Source organism: Podarcis raffonei, chromosome 6, assembly GCF_027172205.1.
Source record: "Podarcis raffonei isolate rPodRaf1 chromosome 6, rPodRaf1.pri, whole genome shotgun sequence".
NCBI lineage: Eukaryota > Metazoa > Chordata > Lepidosauria > Squamata > Lacertidae > Podarcis > Podarcis raffonei.
Genome location: NC_070607.1, coordinates 92,293,886 through 92,315,024, shown reverse-complemented (window position 1 = coordinate 92,315,024; position 21,139 = coordinate 92,293,886). Strand labels below are relative to the sequence as shown.

The following is a 21,139-nucleotide window of genomic DNA, read 5'->3' as shown; positions in this document are numbered from 1 at the left end:
GCCAAGAGGCAGAGATGAGTCAGGCTGATGAAGAGGCACAAGTGTCTCCCTGTTGTTGTTTAGTCGTTTAGTCATGTCTGACTCTCCGTGACCCCATGGACCAGAGCACGCCAGGCACTCCTGTCTTCCACTACCTGCTGCAGTTTGGTCAAATTCATGTTGGTAGCTTCAAGAACACTATCCAACCATCTCGTCCTCTGTCGTCCCCTTCTCCTTGTGCCCTCCATCTTTTCCAGGGTCTTTTCTCATGAGGTGGCCAAAGTATTGAAGTCTCAGCTTCAGGATCTGTCCTTCCAGTGAGCACTCAGGGCTGATTTCCTTCAGAATGGATAGGTTTGATCTTCTTACAGGCCATGGGACTCTCAAGAGTCTCCTCCATCACCATAATTCAAAAGCAAGTGTCTCCCTATATTTCTGCAATAAGCTCTCCTCCCCTTTGTCTCCCAGAACTGGGAGCGGCATGAAAAGGGCGGAGGCTCAGTCTCAGATTGCTTGGAAAAATCCCGAGACAGGAGGGGACCTAGATGGCTGTGGAGAGGCAGGGACTCTCAGTCTCAACAATTGATTTCATGGAGGGAGACCTGAGGGGATGAGCTACTGTGTTCCTTAGCCTGATGCTCAGCCAAGTCTGTGGAGATCATGTTTTTGCCCAGAAACGGTTAGCTCCAACTGAAACTGCACACTCTGTGAACAGAAGCCCTACATTCCTTCTTTGCTTTTAATCCATGGGGCTGCCTTCACAGCTATCAAGTGTACGAGTTGCATTGGGCTGTTGGACAAGAGGGGAAATGGTAGGGCTGGTCAGATTTTTTTTAAAGTAACAGTGCAGGGTGCTCTCCAACATGGTGCTCTCCAAATATTATTGGACTCCAGGAAAGGAGATTCTGACTAAGAGTGTTGGATTGGAGGTTAGGACTCGAACCCATGGCTTCAAGTTGGAAGAAAGGAGATTCTGAATAAACATTTGGAAAAACTTTCTGACAGTAAGAGTTGTTCAGCAGTGGAACAGACTCTCATGAGTGGTGGTGAACTCTCCTTCCTTGGAAGTTTTTAAGCAGAGGTTGGGTGGCCATTTTTCACAGATGCCTTAGCTGAGATGTTGTTGTTGTTGTTGATGATGATGACGACGTCGACAACAACAACAACTTATTATTTACACCCCACCCATCTGACTGGGTTTCCCCAGCCACTCTGGGTGGCTCCCAACAGAATTAAAAGCACAATAGAACATCAAACATTTAAAAATTCCCTAAACAGGGCTGCCTTCAGATGTCTTCTAAAAGACAGATAGTTGTTTATTTCCTTGACATCTGATGGGAGGGCGTTCCACAGGGCAGGCGCCACCACCGAGAAGGCCCTCTGCCTGGTTCCCTGCAACCTCACTTCTCGCAGGGAGGGAACGGCCAGAACCGCAGTTCCTTCATTGCAGGGGGTTGGACTAGAGGACTTTTGTTGTGGTCCCTTCGAACTCTACAACTCTATGATTCATTGATTCCAACTCCTGTTGTGTGGAATGGACCTCCTGGTAAGTTGGTATCTGCAGGAGGCCCTCACGTGCAGAGCACAGTGATCAGTTTGGTATATAAGGGGTGAGATAATCTATGTATCCTGATATGGAAATTGATGCACCAAAACCAGCACTTTGAATTTAGTCTGGTAGATGGTGGGCAGCCATTGATATTTTGTTCATCTGTGTAATCTTGCTAGCTAGGAGAATTCTGCTAACTGTTAGGATTTTTATCTATCCGAGCTGCTCCAGCGACTGGTACTATGATTTGTATACATCATGTGAGGGTCTGAGAGAGTGTGAGAAAGGAAGTCTGTGTTATCTCTTCCCTCGGAGTACTATTGGAAGTTAGTTTCACTTCTGTGTGTGTCACAGTTCTGTACTGGTGTTCAGAGAGCACAGACATACTGATGCAGTCTCTGTATAAAGGTAAAGGGACCCCTGACCGTTAGGTCCAGTCGTGGCCGACTCTGGGGTTGCGGCGCTCATCTCGCTTTATTGGCCAAGAGAGCCGGTGTACAGCTTCTGGGTCATGTGGCCAGCATGACTAAGCCGCTTCTGGCGAACCAGAGCAGTGCATGGAAACACCATTTACCTTCCCGCCAGAGCGGTACCTATTTATCTACTTGCACTTTGACGTGCTTTCAAACTGCTAGGTTGGCAGGAGCTGGAACCGAGCAACGGGAGCTCACCCTGTCGCAGGGATTCGAACCGCTGACCTTCTGATCAGCAAGTCCTAGGCTCTGTTGTTTAACCCACAGCACCACCCGCGTCCCACCTGTGTTCAGAGAGCACAGACGTACTGATGGAGTCTCTGTATATAAGACTGTAAATAAAGTAGTTTTAGAACTACGATTGAGTCTGTCTTCTGCTACGATATGCCAGAAGACTAGCGTGCTCTTTGCAGGAGAGAAGAGTCACTTATTACCAGCTGCTCTGGACTGAAGAAGATTTACAGCCAGAGAGGGCCACCAGGGAACGCTCCAGAGACTTGGGGAAGTTTGCAGCCTTCCCAGGGCGTTTTCCCAACATATGGCAGCATTCGGATGGTTTCGTTTCATCCACCTCTGTTGCTTTGAGATGGAGCACAGCAAGTCTTTCGTTCGGGGGAGTCTCGGTCCAGCTAAGAGACAAGCACTTTGAATTTCGTCTGGTAGATGGTGGGCAGCCATTGATATCTTGTTCATCTGTGTAATCTTGCTAGCTAGGAGAATTCTGCTAACTTCATGTCCAGAGGTGTGATGAACATATGACTCTGTAGATCCAGCTGGCCTTGGGAGCTAGGGACTGAGTCTTTTATTTTCCCCAGGAGTCTTGCTTCTTTGTGCTCTCTCCTTCCTCTGAGCTCTGGATGTGACTCTTGCTTAATGCGCACCATAAGCCTGTGTTGGCTTTCGCTTGTCAGCTTCCCCCCACGAATACTCCCAGAGCTGTACGTACGTGCTTGTTCTCAAACCCTATGCAGCATCGGAGCCTGGAGGTTGAAGCCAAAACCAGATGCTGCCTGCTTTTTGCCAGGCGCCTAGTTCTCTTTATGTTGATCCGCTTCATAGCACACTTTGTTTGATAGGCAGAATAATCTTTTTGAATAATAACCATATAGCAAACACCCTTCAAGTGTTCAAGGTACCGAAGATGGCAGCGAGGACTCAGAATGTGTCAATAAAAAACAACAACATCGGAAATTGGTTTCTGGTTTCATCATATTAAATGCCAGGCTGTGCCAGGGCAGAATCTGTGGCTGCCAAGACCTCGTATTGTGCCCTGAAATGGTCTCCTTAAAAATCCATGGTGCATGGAAATCTGGGAAATCCCCATGAACAGCTTTAAGGGAAGAGAGGGAAAGAGCATTCCATTGCAGAAAGAAAAATCCTTATGCTAATGGAACCAGCAACCGAAAAAAATTAAAAAATTGCCCAGTAGCACCTAAAGGTAAAGGTAAAGGGATCCCTGACCATTAGGTCCAGTCATGGCTGACTCTGGGGTTGTGGCGCTCATCTCGCTTTACTGGCTGAGGGAGCTGGCGTACAGCTTCTGGGTCATGTGGCCAGCATGATCAAGCCACTTCTGGCGAACCAGAGCAGCTCACTGAAACGCCGTTTACCTTCCCGCTGGAGCAGTACCTATTTATCTACTTGCACTTTGATGTGCTTTCGAACTGCTAGGTTGGCAGGAGCAGGGACTGAGCAACGGGAGCTCACCCTGTCGTGGGGATTCGAACCGCCGACCTTCTGATCAGCAAGCCCTAGGCTCAGTGGTTTAACCCACAGCGCCACCCGCTTCCCTTAGTAGCACCTTAGAGACCAACTAAGTTTGTTTTGGGTATAAGCTTTCGTGTGCATGCACACTTCTTCGGATACACTGAAACAGAAGTCACCAGACCCTTATATATAGTGGGAGGGTGGTGTATTTCTCAGAAATGTAGTAGGAGATGGATGATTGGCTCAATGGCTATGGTAAACCTGTTGACGACTGTTAACCACTGCAATTAATCCTACAGGAAAAAGCAAGGGATGGCATGCAGATGACCAAAATTAGCTTTAGCATGTGTAATGAGACAAGGGTCCAATATCTCTATTCAGACCAGGTCTCTCCATAGTTTTCAGTTTAGTACTAAGTTGCAATTCAGCAACTTCTCTTTCAAGTCTATTTCTGAAATTCTTTTGTAATGAGACAGCTGCTTTGAGATCTTGTATTGAATGTCCTGGGAGATTGAAGTGTTCTCCTACTGGTTTCTCTGTCTTGTGATTCCAGCAACATTGAACACAACCCATTGTGCAGATGTGGCCTTATTTACAGTACGCCATGGGTGCTGTCACTAGAGGGTTACTGGAAAAGGTAAGAAAAGTGGCTGCTACATCAGGCCAATGGCCCATCTAGTCCAGCCTTCTAGGCTGCATCAAGAGACGTATAGTGTCCCGCTCAAGGGAAGTAGACTATTCTGCCTTGGGCAGACCCCACCTGGAATACTGTGTCCCGTTCTGGGCACCACAATTTAAGAAGGTTGACAAGCTGGAACGTGTGCAGAGGAGGGCAACCAAGATGATCAAGGGTCTCTGATCAGAGATCTGTGGTTAGAGGACTGGAGTAAATATTTGAATTATTTGAAAAGCAATTGTAATAAACAGATTACGCTAGCAGGACTGCACAAAATTCTGTATGGAGGACTTTGTGACATATTGCAAGGAAGACTTTGAAAATAATTATTAGTTAAGGACAATTAAAAGTAATAGAGAAATTAAGAAATGCAGAACAAGCGATAAAGAACGGACAGTCTTCAGAGGTTGTTGGCGGAAGTCTAAAATATTGTATAAGATAAGAAGTTATGTTAAATGATTGTTGGAACTTATATGATCAAGGGTCTGGAAACCAAGCCTTATGAGGAATGGTTGAAGGAGCTGGGTATGTTTAGGATGGAAAAGAGGAGACTAAGAGGAGATACAAGAGCCATCTTCAAATATCTCAAGGGCAATCACATAGGGATCTAAGTGCAAACAAGGGGCTCTTCAGAATGATAATAGAATTCTACACTTGGAATGGACCATGAGGGTCATCCAGTCCAACCCCCCTGCAATGCTGGAATCCTTTGCCCAACGTGGGGCTCAAACCCACAACCCTGAGATTAAGTGTCTCCTGCTCTACCAACTGAGCTATCCCAGAGCTTCAGACGTTCCAAGTTTTGTGGAGTCTCTTGACTGCGGTCGTGCAGTGATCACCAAGAACTCTTCATTCTTTGCTCTGGGTGTGTCTGAATGTGCATGATGGGCAATAGGAGAGGCAGCGATCTCTGTCTTCAGGATGTTGATACTCCAAGTTTGGACAATCTCTTAATCCAGCATTATGGTTCTGTGAAATGCAGGGCAGAGTTCCAGCTTGGCTTCTGGATGTAGACCCAGCACACAAATAAATAAATTAAAAATGCACCCAATTTCTGGACTTATAATCTATGCAAAGGATTTTTTAACGAGGTATTGATTATTCTACCCTGCCTATAAACGTCCAAAGTGCTGATAATGCCGGTTTGGGAGAATTAAGCTGGAGTTTTGCAAGCACCTTGTAAATGTCAGCTTCACCTTCTTTATTGCCTGCCCTGAATTGCATTCTCTGGGCCAAAAAATCCATGCTTGAATTTCTGCAGTGTGCAAGTAGCCAGCAGTCCAGTTGGTTTGAATATGACAGGAATCGTTTTCCTATTGACAGGACAGCTTTGGGGCGAGATGGTGGCCCATGCCCGCAGGGAACACATGCCTTGGGACTTTCTTTCTCCCCCCCCCCAATTTTTTTTATTGATTTTCATATTTATCACATAAAAAAATGAAAAAAGAAAAACATTACAAAACCCACAACAAAAAAATAACACAAAGAAAAAATTATTACTTCAAATTCCTAATTTCATTACATTAATAACTGACTTCCTCAAATCCCCTCTGACTGAATTTCATCATATCCCCAGTTTAACAGTTCTCCAAATTCATATTTCTAATAATACTAACTTCTTTCATTTACTAACCTCTTCTCTTTTATTAACATTCAAATCCATAATAATTACTAACACATGTTCTTATTCTATGCCTTGGGACTTTCATGTCTCCCTCTGGTGTTTCTGTTGTGGAATGTTTGCAGATAGAAAGGCCCTGGCTCAGTGGCAGATCACCAGAGTTCAATCCCTGCCATCTCCAGGTAGGTCTGGGATTGACACCCTGCATAAAATCCTGGAGAGCTGCTGCCAGTCAGTGTAGGACATACTGAGCTTGATAGACGAATGATCCAACTCGGTATGAGACAGCTTCCTATGTTTTTAATGTGCACTGCCTTCCATACAAACTTGAAGTTTCTCTTCTCCTTCTTCTCCTTCTCCTTCTTCTCCTTCTCCTTCTCCTCTTCCTCCTCCTCCTCCAGTTTACCGTATTTTTCGCTGTATAGGACGCATTTCCCCCCTCCAAAAATGAAGGGGAAATGTCTGTGCATCCTGTGGAGTGAATGCAGGCTCCTTGGCTTCAGCGATAGCAACGCGAAGCCTCCGAAGCGCAGAGGAAGAGCTCCCCCCGCGCTCCGGAGACTTTGCGTTGCTTTTGCTGAAGCCGCCTGAAGCCCCCGGAGTGCAGGGAACTCCCGCTGTGCTCCGGGGGCTTCAGGCAGCTATCCGCAAGCCTTCGGAGCGCAGCAGGAGTTCCTGCTGCGCTCCGAAGGCTTGCAGAGAGCCGCCTGAAGCCTGGAGAGCGAGAGGGGTCGGTGCACACCGATCCTTCTTGCTCTCCAGGCTTCACTTCGCTGGAGAGGCGCTGCACAGTTTTCTCTCTCTGCGCAGCGCCCCTTCAGCGAAGCAGGAGGAGAAATGGAAGGGGCTCTGTTCTCCCCCTCCTATGGTCCGGTGTGTCCTATAGAGCGAAAAATACTGTATATCCCACGCTTTCTCAGAAGATCCCAGGGTGGTGTACAACATTAAGAACAAATTACAGAACATCAGTGATAAAAACATAATAACATAGTGTAATGGTTCTAGGGGTTGCTCGTGCGTAAGCCGGTGCAAACACCTGGCTGGATTGCCTGAGTGAGCCTTTCCTGTCCGGACAGCCACTCGCCCGTGGCTGTCTCAATCGCTGGCAGAATCCGTCAGTGGGCGTTTCTTAAACTTCTTCCAGCAAAGAAGCTCTTTGATGCCTAGTCTCCTCCTACTCTCTCTGCGCGAAAGCCTTCTGCGCAAGGAGGGCGTAGGCAGCGGAGGACCTCTACTCTCCCCGCTGATCCCCGGCAAGGAGTCATGGGACCGCCTCACCGCTTCCCCCATCTGCCCCCCTTCTCCACTGGTGCTACGCTGATTCTCTTCCCCAGAAGATGGGCTGCCTCTCCCCATCCCGGGGCGCTCTCTGGAGTCCCTCTGGAGCCCGCTCTCTCCCTCCGGCCCTGATGGCAGTTCCCTGACACATAGCATTATGACAGACAGCCTAATAGGCAGAGATGGCGGAATTCTTATTCTCAGGGACCACTTTTTCCCTCAGACAGTGGTCTGGGAGATGAAAGTGCGTTTTCTCAAACCAGTCTGAAGAAGTGTGCGAAAGCTCACGAAAGCTCATACCAATAACAAACTAAGTTGGTCTCAAAGGTGCTACTGAAAAGAATTTTTTTATTTTGTTTCTCAAACCAATGCATTCAGGAGCAAATAGGCAATGCTGCTTTGGGAACCTGGGGTGGTAATTGTAGGTGGGTTCCCACGAGGTAAGACGCAGTGATAACAGTAAGAACCTTTATTGAACTAACAGAGCTGGACAACAGGGGCAAAGCAACTGCTTATATACATTTCTGAAGGCCTGGGCCACTCCCACTCCCAACGTGATTGGCTGTCTAAACTTCCAAGCTGCGAATCGTGACTTAGAGTTCAAGGGCCAATGGCAGAGGCCCAAATCCAGAAATGTTCTGTGATTGGATATCATGTATCGGTTCAGAACACAGGGGCGCAGAATCCTTCGTCCAAACTCAAGCTCAGATCACTGAATACATAACAGTAATAAACACAGTTTTGTCTTTGAGCACTAGCCTTGTAGTGATTTGTGTTGGTGTAAATTATACTGTGTTAAATTAAATTACCGTATTTTTCGTCCCATAGGACGCTCCGTCCCATAGGACGCACCTAGTTTTTTGGGGGGGAAATAAAGGAAATTTCCCCCCCTTGATTTCCCCCCCACCAAAACCAGGTCGGGGAAACCGAACCAGGTCGAGGAACAGCGGGATGGCGGTGCTGCGCCTCCCTGCTGTCCCCCGAGCTTGTGGGGCTGGCCGATGTCTGCCTGGTGTGTGGGGCGCTCTGCTTCAGGGTGCCCTGCGCGCCGGGTGGCAGGCTGCTGTCCGCAGCATGGGGAGCCCTGCGGGGAACTCCTGCAGGGCTCTCCACGCTGCGGATGTCTGCCCGGCGCGAGGGGCGCTCTGCTTCAGGGCGCCCCTCGCGCCGGGCGGCAGGCTGCTATCCGCAGCGTGGGGAGCCCTGCGGGGAACTCCTGCAGGGCTCTCCACGCTGCGGATGTCTGCCCGGCATGAGGGGCGCTCTGCTTTAGGGCACCCCTCACGCCGGGTGGCAGGCTGCTATCTGCAGTGTGGGGAGCCCTGCGGGGAACTCCTGCAGGGCTCCCCACGCTGCGGATGTGTTCCCGAAGCACCAGGCTCGCTGCTTTCAGCAGGCCCGGCGCTCCGGGAAGCAGGCTGCTATCCGCAGCCTAGACAGCCCTGCGGGAACTCCCGCAGGGCTGCCTAGGCTGTGGATGTCTTCCTGAAGCCTGGAGAGCGAGAGGGGTCGGTGCGCACCGACCCCCTCACTCTCCAAGCTTCAGCGAAAGCCTGCATTTGCCCCATAGGACGCACCCAGATTTCCCCTTCATTTTTGGAGGGGGAAAAGTGCGTCCTATAGGGCGAAAAATACAGTACTGGGTTAAATTATATTGGGTTAAATTATACTGTGCTTGGGCTCGTGCCTTGAGGAGCATGTCAGGATGTTCTGAGAGAAGGGTGCCAGGGGCACTGGGTTACCATAGCAACACCAGAGAAGTCAAGGGCATGACTTGCTGAGCCATCGACCCTCCCATTCAGGAAACATGGGGGATATGAGAGCGGCGTAATGGTTGCAGTGTTGGACTAGGACCCGGGAGAGCAGGGTTTGAAGCCCCGCTCAGCCATGAAGCTCCCTGAGTGACCTTGGGCCAGTGGCCATCTCTTAGCCTAACCTACCTCACAGGGTTGTTGTGAAGGTGAAGTGGGAGGGCCATGTCCTTGAGCTCTTTCGAAGATGAAGGTGCTATATTAATGTAATAAATAAATAAGCCTATGTATAGAGGCGGGTGTAATAGCCTCTAAGGCATTGCTTTTGTTAGATCATAGAATCATAGAATTGTAGAGTTGGAAGGGACCCCGAGGGGTCATCTAGTCCAACCCCTGCAATGCAGGAATGCGCAGCTGTACTGTATGGGGATCGAACCTGCAACCGTGGCTTTTTTCTTTTCTTTTTGCAATCTAGCAACAAGGCCTCCATAACTCGGCATAGCATTGCATACAAATATAGGCCCATCTATATGTAACTTGTACGTTAGCTATAAAATACGTTGACATTAAATTGTTCCTGGTGCTGCCTTGCAAAAAAGAAAGAAGAAGACCTGCGGAAACAGTAGTCTGGCGCATCTGCAGAGCCACATCCTGAAAAGAAGAAATGAGTGCTTCTGTATTCCAATTTACAAAAACTGTTCTGCCTGGTCACCTTGGGGATATATTTACTCGCCATAGGCGAGCGGCGTTTTATAAGCTTGCTCCAGTGTAGCCTCAGGTTACAAATGCTTCATGTTACAAACTCTGCTAACCTGAAAGAGTTACCTCGAGTTGAGAACTTTCCCCGATGAGAACGGAAATTGTGTGCTGGCGGCGCAGCGGCAGCAAGAGGCCCGATTAGCGAAAGCACGCCTCTGGTTAAGAACAGTTTCAGACCTCCGGAACGAATTAAGTTCATAACCAGAGGTAGCACTGTAATGCAGAAAGGTGGCAGCAACTCCAGTGTAAAACTCCCTTGCCCCCAAATAAATGCTGCCAAATGCCATCGGCGTAAAGATCTTACCCTGCTCTGTGGTTTTCTAGGAAATGCATTGCTAACCTTTGAGAGCTTATGCCTCTTTGGAGAATGAGAAATACAAATGGAACCGGCTCTTTTAATTATACTGCTTTCTATGGATGTTATAGTATATCTGATCTATTTATTGTCTATTAATATAAACCAGAGGGCTGCATACTGAAATATGTGCCTTGTTTAGATACACTGCCTGGTACATTACTTTTCTTAATTCCATCCTTTATGCCCTTTGCTGGTATACTCTGTTTCCTGGGCTGTTCGTTATCGTCTCTCCTTCTCTTTGCTCTGCTGTCAATTAAAGTAGCTTAAGCCAGGCTTCCTGCTTTGGTTCTAAATACTCCTTTCTCCATCTGAAATTATATTTCCCCTTGCTGATATGATTGGAGGCGTGTGATTTGATTTGGGCACCCCATTTTGTGCCAGTTCTCATGGGCAGCTTCAGCTGACAGTGCAAATTCTGGATTTTGCAGAGTTGATAGGGTGTCCCCTTGTGATAAGGCAAAGAAAGGTAAAGGACCCTGAATGGTTAAGTCCAGTCAAAGGCGACTATGGGACTGCGACGCTCATCTTGCTTTCAGGCTGAGGGAGCTGGGGTTTGTCCACAGACAGCATTCCGGGTCATGTGGCCAGCAGGACTAAACTGCTTCCGGTGCAACGGAACACTGTGACAGAAACCAGAGCGCCCAGAAACATCATTTACCTTCCCGCCGCAGCGGTACCTATTTATCTACTTGCACTTTGACGTGCTTTGAAACTGCTAGGTTGGCAGGAGCAGGGACTGAGCAATGGGAGCTCACCCCGTCGCAGGGATTCAAACCGCCGACCTTCTGATCAGCAAGTCCTAGGCTCAGTGGTTTAGACCACAGCATCAGCTGTGCCCCTTTTGTATTACTATTATATATATTTTAATAGTGCTGCAGCACTTAGGTTCTTCTTTCTGGCTTCCTATGAGAATGTGGTTGGTCTCTGTGAGCACAGGGTCACTAGTTGGATATGGCAGTGTTCTCCCTAGGTTTTATGGCAGAGCTGAGAGCATTCTAATGTGCAGCCGCAGTCATTGCTCTATGGTATTCTATAGGGAACAGGGACGTGGGTGGCACTGTGGGTTAAACCACTGAGCCTAGGACTTGCCGATCAGAAGGTCGGCGGTTCGAATCCCCGCGACGAGGTGCGCTCCTGTTGCTCGGTCCCTGCTCCTGCCCACCTAGCAGTTCGAAAGCACGCAGTGCAAGTAGATAAATAGGTACCGCTCCAGCGGGAAGGTAAACGGCATTTCCGTGCGTTGCTCTGGTTCGCCAGAAGCAGCTTAGTCATGCTGGCCACATGACCCGGAAGCTGTATGCCGGCTCCCTCGGCCAATAAAGCGAGATGAGTGTCGCAACCCCAGAGTCGGTCACGACTGGACCTAACGGTCAGGGGTCCCTTTACCTTTTTACTATTCTATAGGAAAGCCTGTTCCAACCAGCCTGTTGAGACATGCATATGCAGTTGCTTAAAAATGCATGACGAATTGTGTGCCCTGTGTGCGCAGCTTGACACAAAGAAGATGCTTTTGGAGAAAGACAAAGGATTTGTTCTCTCTCTCTCTCTCTCTCTCTCTCTCTCTCTCTCTGTGTGTGTGTGTGTGTGTGTCTTCCTCTCTTCCTCTCTGTTTTATTTATGGGATTTTATCTATTTATTTCATGCGCAAGCCCTACCAGCTGCTTTCACGGCAAAAAAGGCGATGGAGCTGATGGACATCAAAACAATACAAATGGAAGACCAGTTGCAACTCTCTCAATTTTCATGCAGAAGTATGTTCTGTGGTATTCAGTGGGGTTCAATGCCAGCTAAGCAGGAATGGAATACCCACCTGAAAATACAAAATATGGACACGAAGGCATGAAAGCAGACACAAAAAGAGCAGCCAAAAATTTATTTATTTAATAGAAGCAGTTCTAAAAACCTTGGAGAAATTGAGTGTCTACAGCTATCGAAAGGAAAAGAAATAATGGGAAGGAGGGCGATCTTTGGGAGGTTGTGTTTCCCAGTAGAACGGTGCAGGCCTTCTGCAAACTCAGCTATAAAGTCAGAGAATGGTCTAAAGCTGGATTGGGCAATCAGTGCTCCAGATGTTCATAAAATCATAGAACCATAGAATCATAGGGTCATCTAGTCCAACCTGCTGCAATGCAGGAATCTCAGCTGAAGCACCCATGACAGATGGCCACCCAACCTCTGCTTATAAAACCTCCAAGGAAGGAGAGTCCACCACCTCCCGCGGGAGATCATCCCGCTGTAAGAAAGGCTCTTTCTGTCAGAAAGTTGTTCCTGATGTTTAGTTGGAACCTCCTTCTAACTTGAAGCCTTTGGTTTGAGTCCTGCCGTCTGGATAAGCAAAAAACAAGCTTGCTCAGTCTTCCGTGCAGTCTAGCCTGTGAGATATTTGAAGATGGCTGTCCTATCTCCTCTCAGTCTCCTCTTTTGCAGGCCAAACATACCCAACTCCCTCAACCATTCCTCATAAGGCTTGGTTTCCAGACCCTTGATCATCTTGGTTGCCCTCCTCTGCAAACCTGTTCTTAAACTGTGTGCCCAGAACTGGGCACGGTATTCCAGGTGTGGTCTGACCAAGGCAGAATAGAGAGGTGCTGTTACTTTCCTTGGGACTCCTTGGGTTAAACCACAGAGCCTAGGATTTGCCGATCAGAAGGTCGGCGGTTCCAATCCCCGCGACGGGGTGAGCTCCTGTTGCTCAGTCCCAGCTCCTGCCAACCTAGCAGTTCAAAAGCACATCAAAGTGCAAGTAGATAAATAGGTACCGCTCCAGCGGTAAGGTAAACGGTGTTTCCGTATGCTGCTCTGGTTTGCCAGAAGTGGCTTAGTCATGCTTGGTTGACCACAAACTTGACATGAGCCAACAGTGTGACGCGGCAGCTAAAAAAGCCAATGCAATTCTGGGCTGCATCAATAGGAGTATAGCATCTAGATCAAGGGAAGTAATAGTGCCACTGTATTCTGCTCTGGTCAGACCTCACCTGGAGTACTGTGTCCAGTTCTGGGCACCACAGTTCAAGAAGGACACTGACAAACTGGAACGTGTCCAGAGGAGGGCAACCAAAATGGTCAAAGGCCTGGAAACGATGCCTTATGAGGAACGGCTAAGGGAGCTGGGCATGTTTAGCCTGGAGAAGAGGAGGTTAAGGGGTGATATGATAGCCATGTTCAAATATATAAAAGGATGTCACATAGAGGAGGGAGAAAGGTTGTTTTCTGCTGCTCCAGAGAAGCGGACACGGAGCAATGGATCCAAACTACAAGAAAGAAGATTCCACCTAAACATTAGGAAGAACTTCCTGACAGTAAGAGCTGTTTGACAGTGGAATTTGCTGCCAAGGAGTGTGGTGGAGTCTCCTCCTTTGGAGGTCTTTAAGCAGAGGCTTGACAACCATATGTCAGGAGTGCTCTGATGGTGTTTCCTGCTTGGCAGGGGGTTGGACTCGATGGCCCTTGTGGTCTCTTCCAACTCTATGATTCTATGTCTATGTTCTATTCTATGCTGGCCACATGACCCGGAAGCTGTACGCTGGCTCCCTCGGCCAGTAAAGCGAGATGAGCGCCACAACCCCAGAGTCGGCCATGACCGGACCTAATGGTCAGGGGTCCCTTTACCTTTACCTATTACTTTGGACTCCATCTCCCATCAGCCCCAGCAAGCATGGCCAATGATCAGCTATGATGGGAGGTGCAGTTCAGCAACATCTAAATGGTCATAGGCTCCTGAAATTGTTCTAAGGCAGATGCTATGTTGCTTGGATGAACGACTTCTTGAGAATCCTTTTTAAGCTGTTCTGAACTCCTTAGAGGACAGGAGTATTGCAATTATATAAAATACTGTCGAGTCTTGTAGCCTTTCGTTCGTTTCCTTTTTCCTCCCCTTTCCCATCTTCTCTGTGTTCTTTCCCCCTTGCTTCCTGCTCCGTTTTTTTTCTTCGGCTGCTGAGTGCATTTCTCAATCCCAAATAATTGCTTGCAGGGATATCTAGGTCAGGAAGGGCTGGGTGACCCAAATTTATGTCTCCTCCTTGCATGAGTGCCTGGGTGGTGCTGCTCCTCTTTCCAGAGACACCTCTGCCTAATCCACCCCCACTCTCCAAACTTGGCACATAAGGGAGTTGGATTGCACAGTTAATGGTCCTTTAATTCATTTGCAGCAATCCCAGTTCTTGGCACCTGTCTGTCTTGAGAGACAATGGAGTGTGCCTGGGGGGGGGGAGTCAAATGGAGGGGTAGGTGCAATTCAAACCAGTGTTAGTAGCACCAAAGTGACCTCCCTGGGGCGCAAGCCTTGGCAGTTTGTCTAAAGTATGGTTACCAGATTTTTTTCGAGGAATCCGGGAACACTTTTTTAAAAATTTCATGCTTTATTATTTTAGGAAAGGGTTGCCCAGAGTTCTTGACCTTTTTGGGGGGCGGGAACCCCAAAGTTGTTAGGTGTGCACCTCAACACAAGGCAGGTGGAGAAGCCTACCTGCAAACACACGCCCCCCCAAAGAGGTTGTGGGGGGAGAGATCGAGTAAAGGCGCTCGCTGGTCTTGGGAAAACACGCATTAACACACAAACACAAGGCTCCGTCTCTCTCTCTCTCTCTCTCTCTCTCTCTCTCTCTCTCTCTCTCTCTCTCTGTCTTGCAAGGCAGCACAGCTCTTTTCTAGGCCTTTCCTCCTCTTCTTCACTGCCTCAGTGCCTCGCTCGCCCCCCACCAACTTGGGTGCGCAGAGCCCGCAGCAGAAGAGTGCAGCAGGCACGCATTAACACACAAACACAAGGCTCCGTCTCTCTCTCTCTCTCTCTCTCTCTCTCTCTCTCTCTCTCTCTACAGAAAGGTAGCCGTGTTGGTCTGCCATAGTCAAAACAAAATTTTTTCCCCTTCCAGTAGCACCTTAAAGACCAACTAAGTTAGTTCTTGTATGAGCTTTCGTGTGCATGCACACTTCTTCAAGTGTGCATGCACACGAAAGCTCATACCAAGAACTAACTTAGTTGGTCTTTAAGGTGCTACTGGAAGGAAAAAAATTTTTTGTTCTCTCTCTCTCTCTCTCTGTCTTGCAAGGCAGCACAGCTCTTTTCTAGGCCTTTCCTCCTCTTCTTCACCGCCTCAGCGCCTCGCTTGCCCCCCACCAACTCGGGTGCGCAGAGCCCGCAGCAGAAGAGTGCAGCAGGCTCTTCTGCTGCGGGCGGCTCTGCGCAATTTTGGGGTGAGTGTTGATCGAGGAAGCGAGCCAGAAGGGAGCTCTCTGGCTCATGCCTCGGTTTAAATAGTCACCCCCCCAGCCAGCAGGTTGGCTGGCTGGAACTTTGACGTGGCCGGGACCTCTGGTACTGCTGGCTGCCATGGCACCCACCATACTGCTTCACGAGAAGACCCCAGTCATAAATCAGGGGACATTAATTAAAATCTGGGGACAGATTGGTGAATCTGGGGATTGTCCCCGGGAACCCTAGTCTAAAGGTCCTGGGCTGCCCAGACGTCAATACCCCCTCTCAGCCTTGCTGATGTGGCGTAAAGGAAAGCAGAGCAATGCATTTGTCACCAGTTTGGCTGCAGGAGTTGCTGGAAGGCGGCGTTCAAGGCACCATTCAACCATCTTAGGGACTCCATTCCTGATTTGTGCAGGCTTTAGTCCTGAGCCTTTTCATTCATCCGGTGCTATATCAACTGCACTGGCTCCCGGTGGAGTACAGGATCAGGTTTAAGGTGCTGGTTTTAACCTTTAAAGCCCTATACGGCCTAGGACCCTCGTACCTACGGGACCGCCTCTCCTGGTATGCCCCACAGAGAAACTTACGGTCTTCAAATAAAAACATCTTGAAGGTCCCAGGCCACAGAGAAGTTAGGCTGGCCTCAACTAGAGCCAGGGCTTTTTCGGCTGTGGCTCCGACCTGGTGGAACACTCTGTCACAAGAGACTAGGGCCCTGCGGGACTTGACATCTTTCCACAGGGCCTGCAAGACAGAGCTGTTCTGCCTGGCCTTTGGCCAGGGCACAACCTGACCCCCTCCCTCAGCAATCTTCGCGGAGCTCTGGCCCAATGGTGGCCAGTGGCTTGAATTTAATTAATTTTATAATGAATGATTTTAGAGTGTTGTTTGTGTTGTACTTTTGTATTGTTTTATTGTTGTTAGCCGCCCTGAGCCCGGCTTCGGCTGGGGAGGGCGGGATATAAATAAAATTTATTATTATTATTATTATTATTATTATTATTATTATTATTATTATTATTCTCCCGAAGATATTTCACAAGGCAGGGGAGGTTTAGGAGCAGAGTTTTCCTTCTCCCAGATGGGCTTCCTTCCCAGGCTGATGTGCCCCACCTGCCCTTCACTTCCCTCTACAGCAGGGGCAGAAACTGCCTTCTTGACCATTGGACCCCCCCCTCTCTCCCATTTGATTACTATTGTACCTTGGGTTACAGACGCTTCAGGTTACAGACTCCGCTAACCCAGAAAGAGTACCTTGGGTTAAGAACTTTGCTTCAGGGTGAGAATAGAAATCGTGCTCTGGCGGCACGGCGGCAGCGGGAGGCCCCATTAGCTAAAGTGGTACCTCAGATTAAGAACAGTTTCAGGTTAAGAACGGACCTTCAGAACGAATTAAGTTCTTAACCCGAGGTACCACTGTATATACATTCACATCATCATTGTCCACTTTACCGCCCTGGCTCTTTAGTGCCTATCGACTTCCTTTCCTCCCATCTCATGGCTTTCAAAATTAACCTTTATGTCATTGCAGTTTGTACGTTTTCCAATTCTAATGACACTCATTACAAAATGGCTCAAAATTTAAATAAACATAGAAAGGTAGAAAATTTCTCATCGCAAGTCTTCAGACAACCCCGCTAGTGATGTTAATTGCTAAAAAAAAAAATCTTTCAAATATTCTATAAATTTACTCCAGTCCTTTTGGAATCAGGGCTGTCTTACCCATAGAGGCTAGTGGCGTGGGGCGCCAGGGCGCCAAGGTCTGGAGGGTGCCCGGGAAAAGGCAGAGGCTGGACGCGGCGACTCCCGGCATCAGCTCGCTGCCCTTGCCCACCTCCGCCACGCTGCGCCAAAACAGCGCTGCACCCGGAGCCTCCGTCTGCCGTGGCCACTGCCGCACAAAGCGGCCATCCTTCACCTCTTCCCCGCCGCTACCCGCCTCCTCCAGCCCCACCAGCGGCGCCGTCCTCCCTAAAAAACTCTGGGAAACGGGGGGGGGGGGCACCGGAGGGAGCTTTGCACCACGGTGCTGGATATGCTTAAGATAGCCCTATTTGGAATACTTGATCATGCTGGTTTCTTGGTCTTTATTACACTAAAAGGAATATACCAATTAATTCTTTTATGTTTCTTTTTCGACATGCGTCTTAGATAATGGAATGCTTCCGAGTTTTCTTGCGTTTCTCTGTGCGCATAAAAGAATTAAATGATACAGACTTCCAACAGATTTATAGTCCTCAAAAAACCGAGCTGAAGAAGGCGTTTACTCCGAAACAGGGCCCTGTCCTGGTCACCACTACTGAGTCGTACATCTGATTCACACTCCGGATACTCCTTTTCGGCCCTATTTGATTCTTTATTCTTTATTCTGATTCTATATAATATGGACTCCTTTTGACTGCCATTGAGACTTGTACAAAATAATTGTTGTGTACTGGTATTTTATGTACCTTTATACTATATCACTGCATATTTGAAACTACATTATTTCTGTACTTAAACGTTTTACCTTAAAACTATCGTACTTACACGTTGTGTTTAAATTTACTATTAGCTTCAAACTGTTATTCTTAGCAGAATATACACGTTTTTCTTTTCAACTCTCAAGTAGGAATTATTCCTTATATTGAAACTTGTGGCCTGAGCTCTTGGTATATTCCTTTTAGGTGGGTTTCTTGGTCTTGTCACTCAATGTGATGGCCTGGGACTTGGGCTCGGACTTGGAACCAGAGGAGTCTCAGGCTGCACTGGATCCTTTGCCTCAGGCATCTTCTGAACCAAGTCTGGGGCCCAATCCTGAAGAGTCCTAGTCTGCACAGATTCCCCTGCAACAAACACCAGCTGGGCCGAGTCAGGGGCCTGAGCCTGCCCTGGCTCCAGATGTGGGGATTACCTCATTGCCATCAGCTGGGCCATCACTTACAGGGGAGGCTGAGGCGGCCCCTGGGTCTAGTAACCCACCAACATCTCCTGAGCTGCAGAGACTGGGGTCTGAGAGAAGGAGAGACCTGAGTACTTGCAGGAGGAGTGCTTGCCTTCAGGCGAAATAGGGAGGTGAGTCGCCGGGGGATCAGGACCAGCCGTTACCCTGACAAAGATAAAAGGCTGTCGGACCCTGCCCCAGGTTGCGGGAGCAACATTGCTGTGTGCCAGATCCTGCATCTGTCCTTGCCTGGTTTCCTGCCTCGTGTCCTGCCTTGGCCCTGTCGGACTGACTCCTAGCGGAACCTTTGGATTCTGGACTGGTCCTGGACCACATTTCACGGGTTACCCCCTGGCCTAGCACACTCAATCTGCGGGAGCCTATCTTCGCACACAGTGGAAGTCTGTAACTCGCTGAGGGCTTGAGACCCATCGGCTACCCTCACCTGATTTAGCTGGCCAGTTGAAGCCGTTTCCTGGGGTGTGTTTGCTGTTCCATGCTGACAGCTTCTAGGAGCCACAGGTGAGAGCTGAGTGCAGGGTGAGGACCAAAGGTGGACAAAAAACCCCAGGAGGTGCATGACGTGTCCCCCACCAGAGGTACTACCCCTCTCCTAACGCCCCATGCGCCCCAGAATGTAGGAAATCTGACATTCTATCCAGAATGTTGGAGAAAAGAAGAACACACAACATGGGAGTGTGCCTTTGCTTTTTAAAAGAACATTCAGTGATCGTCTTCTGTCTGCACAATTCCAGGAGAGTTGCAAACTTTTCAAGTCCCATCAGAGTTAAAATAATGTTCTCTGTGTTTGCACTGATGGCTACCTGTTGCTCCATTGATGGCCTTTTCTGTAGGGAAAGGCAGCTGTCATCATCTGTCATCCATTTCTCCCCCCTTTTGATAGAAAGAAACATAACCATTTTCTCGTAGAAAATGTCATGACACCAGCCAGATATACAGAGCCTTATAAATATTCAAAATTGAAATTGCGGCAGCGCATGGTTGAAGCCAGAGGGATGAATTATTTAATGCTTGTTACAAAATGTGAGGTTTTTCCATTTGTTACTAAGCAGGCTTGCTTTCTCAGGGCTGTGCTTCCATCTTTAGTAAATTAATTTAGGCCAGCTTGCTTGTTTGACCTCCTCTCCTTCCTGTCTGTTGATTTTTTCGACCTGCTTGTCAGGTCAGTTTCAGCAAACTGGGGATGGATTTCGTCTCAGCACAGCAGGCAAATTGTTTGAGATCTCCATGTGTCAGAAGATGGTATTAGACTTTCTTTCAAAGTATTTATGCTCTACTGTTCACCCAGAAAAACGTCCAGAATGGTTTATAAATAAACAGAAATAGGGAAGTCCCTGCCTTCAGGCTTAGAATATGAAAAGACATAGCACAAGAGGAAGAACTGATGGGGAGGGAAGAGGAAAACAAGGGAATTCAGACACAAAATTTTTGCCGCAAGATTCTTATAATAACCCACATGTATGGAAATGGGCTTCTCACAGTTCAAAAAATGGGCTGAGGGAAAACAAAGGAGAGCTGTGGTCAGGGCTGTCTTAAGCATATCCGATGCCATGGTGCAAAGCACCCTTCTGGCGCCCCCGCTTTCCCAGAGTTGTCGACCTTAGGGCTAGAGGAGGTGGGCAGCAGCAGCTGGAGGGCGGCTCCATCGGCGGAGGCTGGACGTGGTGCCTCCCGGCTCAGCTGGCCGCTATGTGCCACGGTGTCCATGGCAGGCAGCAAACTGAGCGAGAGGGCCTGCAGCGAGTGAGTGAGGGCACGTGCGCTGCTCCCACAGAACGTTGGCTCAGTTTTTTCCCTCTTAGCCTTCTGGCGCCCCGCAGAATTTGGCGACTGCAGGCTAAAAGGGAAAAAAAAAACAACCCGATGCTCTGCGGGAGCAGTGCACGCACTCTCATTCACTCAGCGCGTTCATTCGGTGTTCCCCGGACTCTTGCCTGGCGCCCTTCAGAACCTGGCGCCCTGGTGCCCTGCGCCACTAACCTCTATGGGTAAGATGGGCCTGCCGTGGTGACCCAACTTTCCTTGAAAGTGACAGTAACACAGCTGAAAGTTGACTTTGATTTCCATCTTCATCGTGTCAGATTCATGAGTAGTTTTTTAAATGCTGTTCTGAACTCAGCTGACGGCACACACCCAGGGAATATTCTGCAGGCTGTTGCACTGGTTTCCATAACTGAGCTGAGTAGGCCTACTCTTCTGAGTATTCTTGCAGTTGAAAAAGGGGGACTAAAGGCAAACTTCATCCTGGGCCAAAGTTGCCACATTTCTTTCCTGAATGGGCTCCTGCACCTCCAAAATCTTCTCAGTTAACCAGCATCTAAAATGCTTAGCGCCCAACTCTGATATTTGGGGAGGCTCTACTGCAGTGAACTGGGCAAAAGAAAACACTCCTATAGGCTTTTGACCTGAAGCAACACCACTGCTTGATCCTCATTCTGGGTGGACAGCATTAGACAATGGTTAGACAACACTGGTTAAAAGCAAGACGGGAAGCAATGTCAGCTGCAACATTAATACCATTTCTTTTTCTCTCTCTCCTCCCCCCCGCCCAATCCTATTCAGTTTTCTACTCGTTTTCTCCTGCTTGGTGCTCTCCGTCTTTTCAACCATTGAGGAATATGAGGACAGTTCTGAAGGTGCCCTTTACATTCTGGTGAGTAAACGCAAAGCACAGAACTCAGGGCTGAAGTTGCATGGCGAGTTCCCGCCCCCCCAGTGGAAATAAAGACACATGACACAATTATTAAGGTTAATGGGCTAAATAAGACCACAACTTTATTGGTTACAGGTGATGAGTGGTACTGGCTTAGGCATTGGTCCTAACTGACTATATCCAGCTTCAGC

General features: G+C 48.5%; 1 protein-coding gene across 8 annotated transcripts in view; it reads left to right on the top strand.

Annotated features, from left to right (window-relative positions):
- Positions 1–21,139, top strand: part of KCNQ2 (potassium voltage-gated channel subfamily Q member 2) — a 154,034-nt gene that overhangs the window by 31,589 nt on the left and 101,306 nt on the right. For all 8 annotated transcript variants that reach the window (XM_053394495.1, XM_053394494.1, XM_053394497.1 and 5 more), the window contains exon 2: positions 20,858–20,948. In XM_053394495.1, the coding sequence (XP_053250470.1) occupies positions 20,858–20,948 (91 nt within the window). The remainder of the gene's footprint in view (positions 1–20,857; positions 20,949–21,139) is intronic.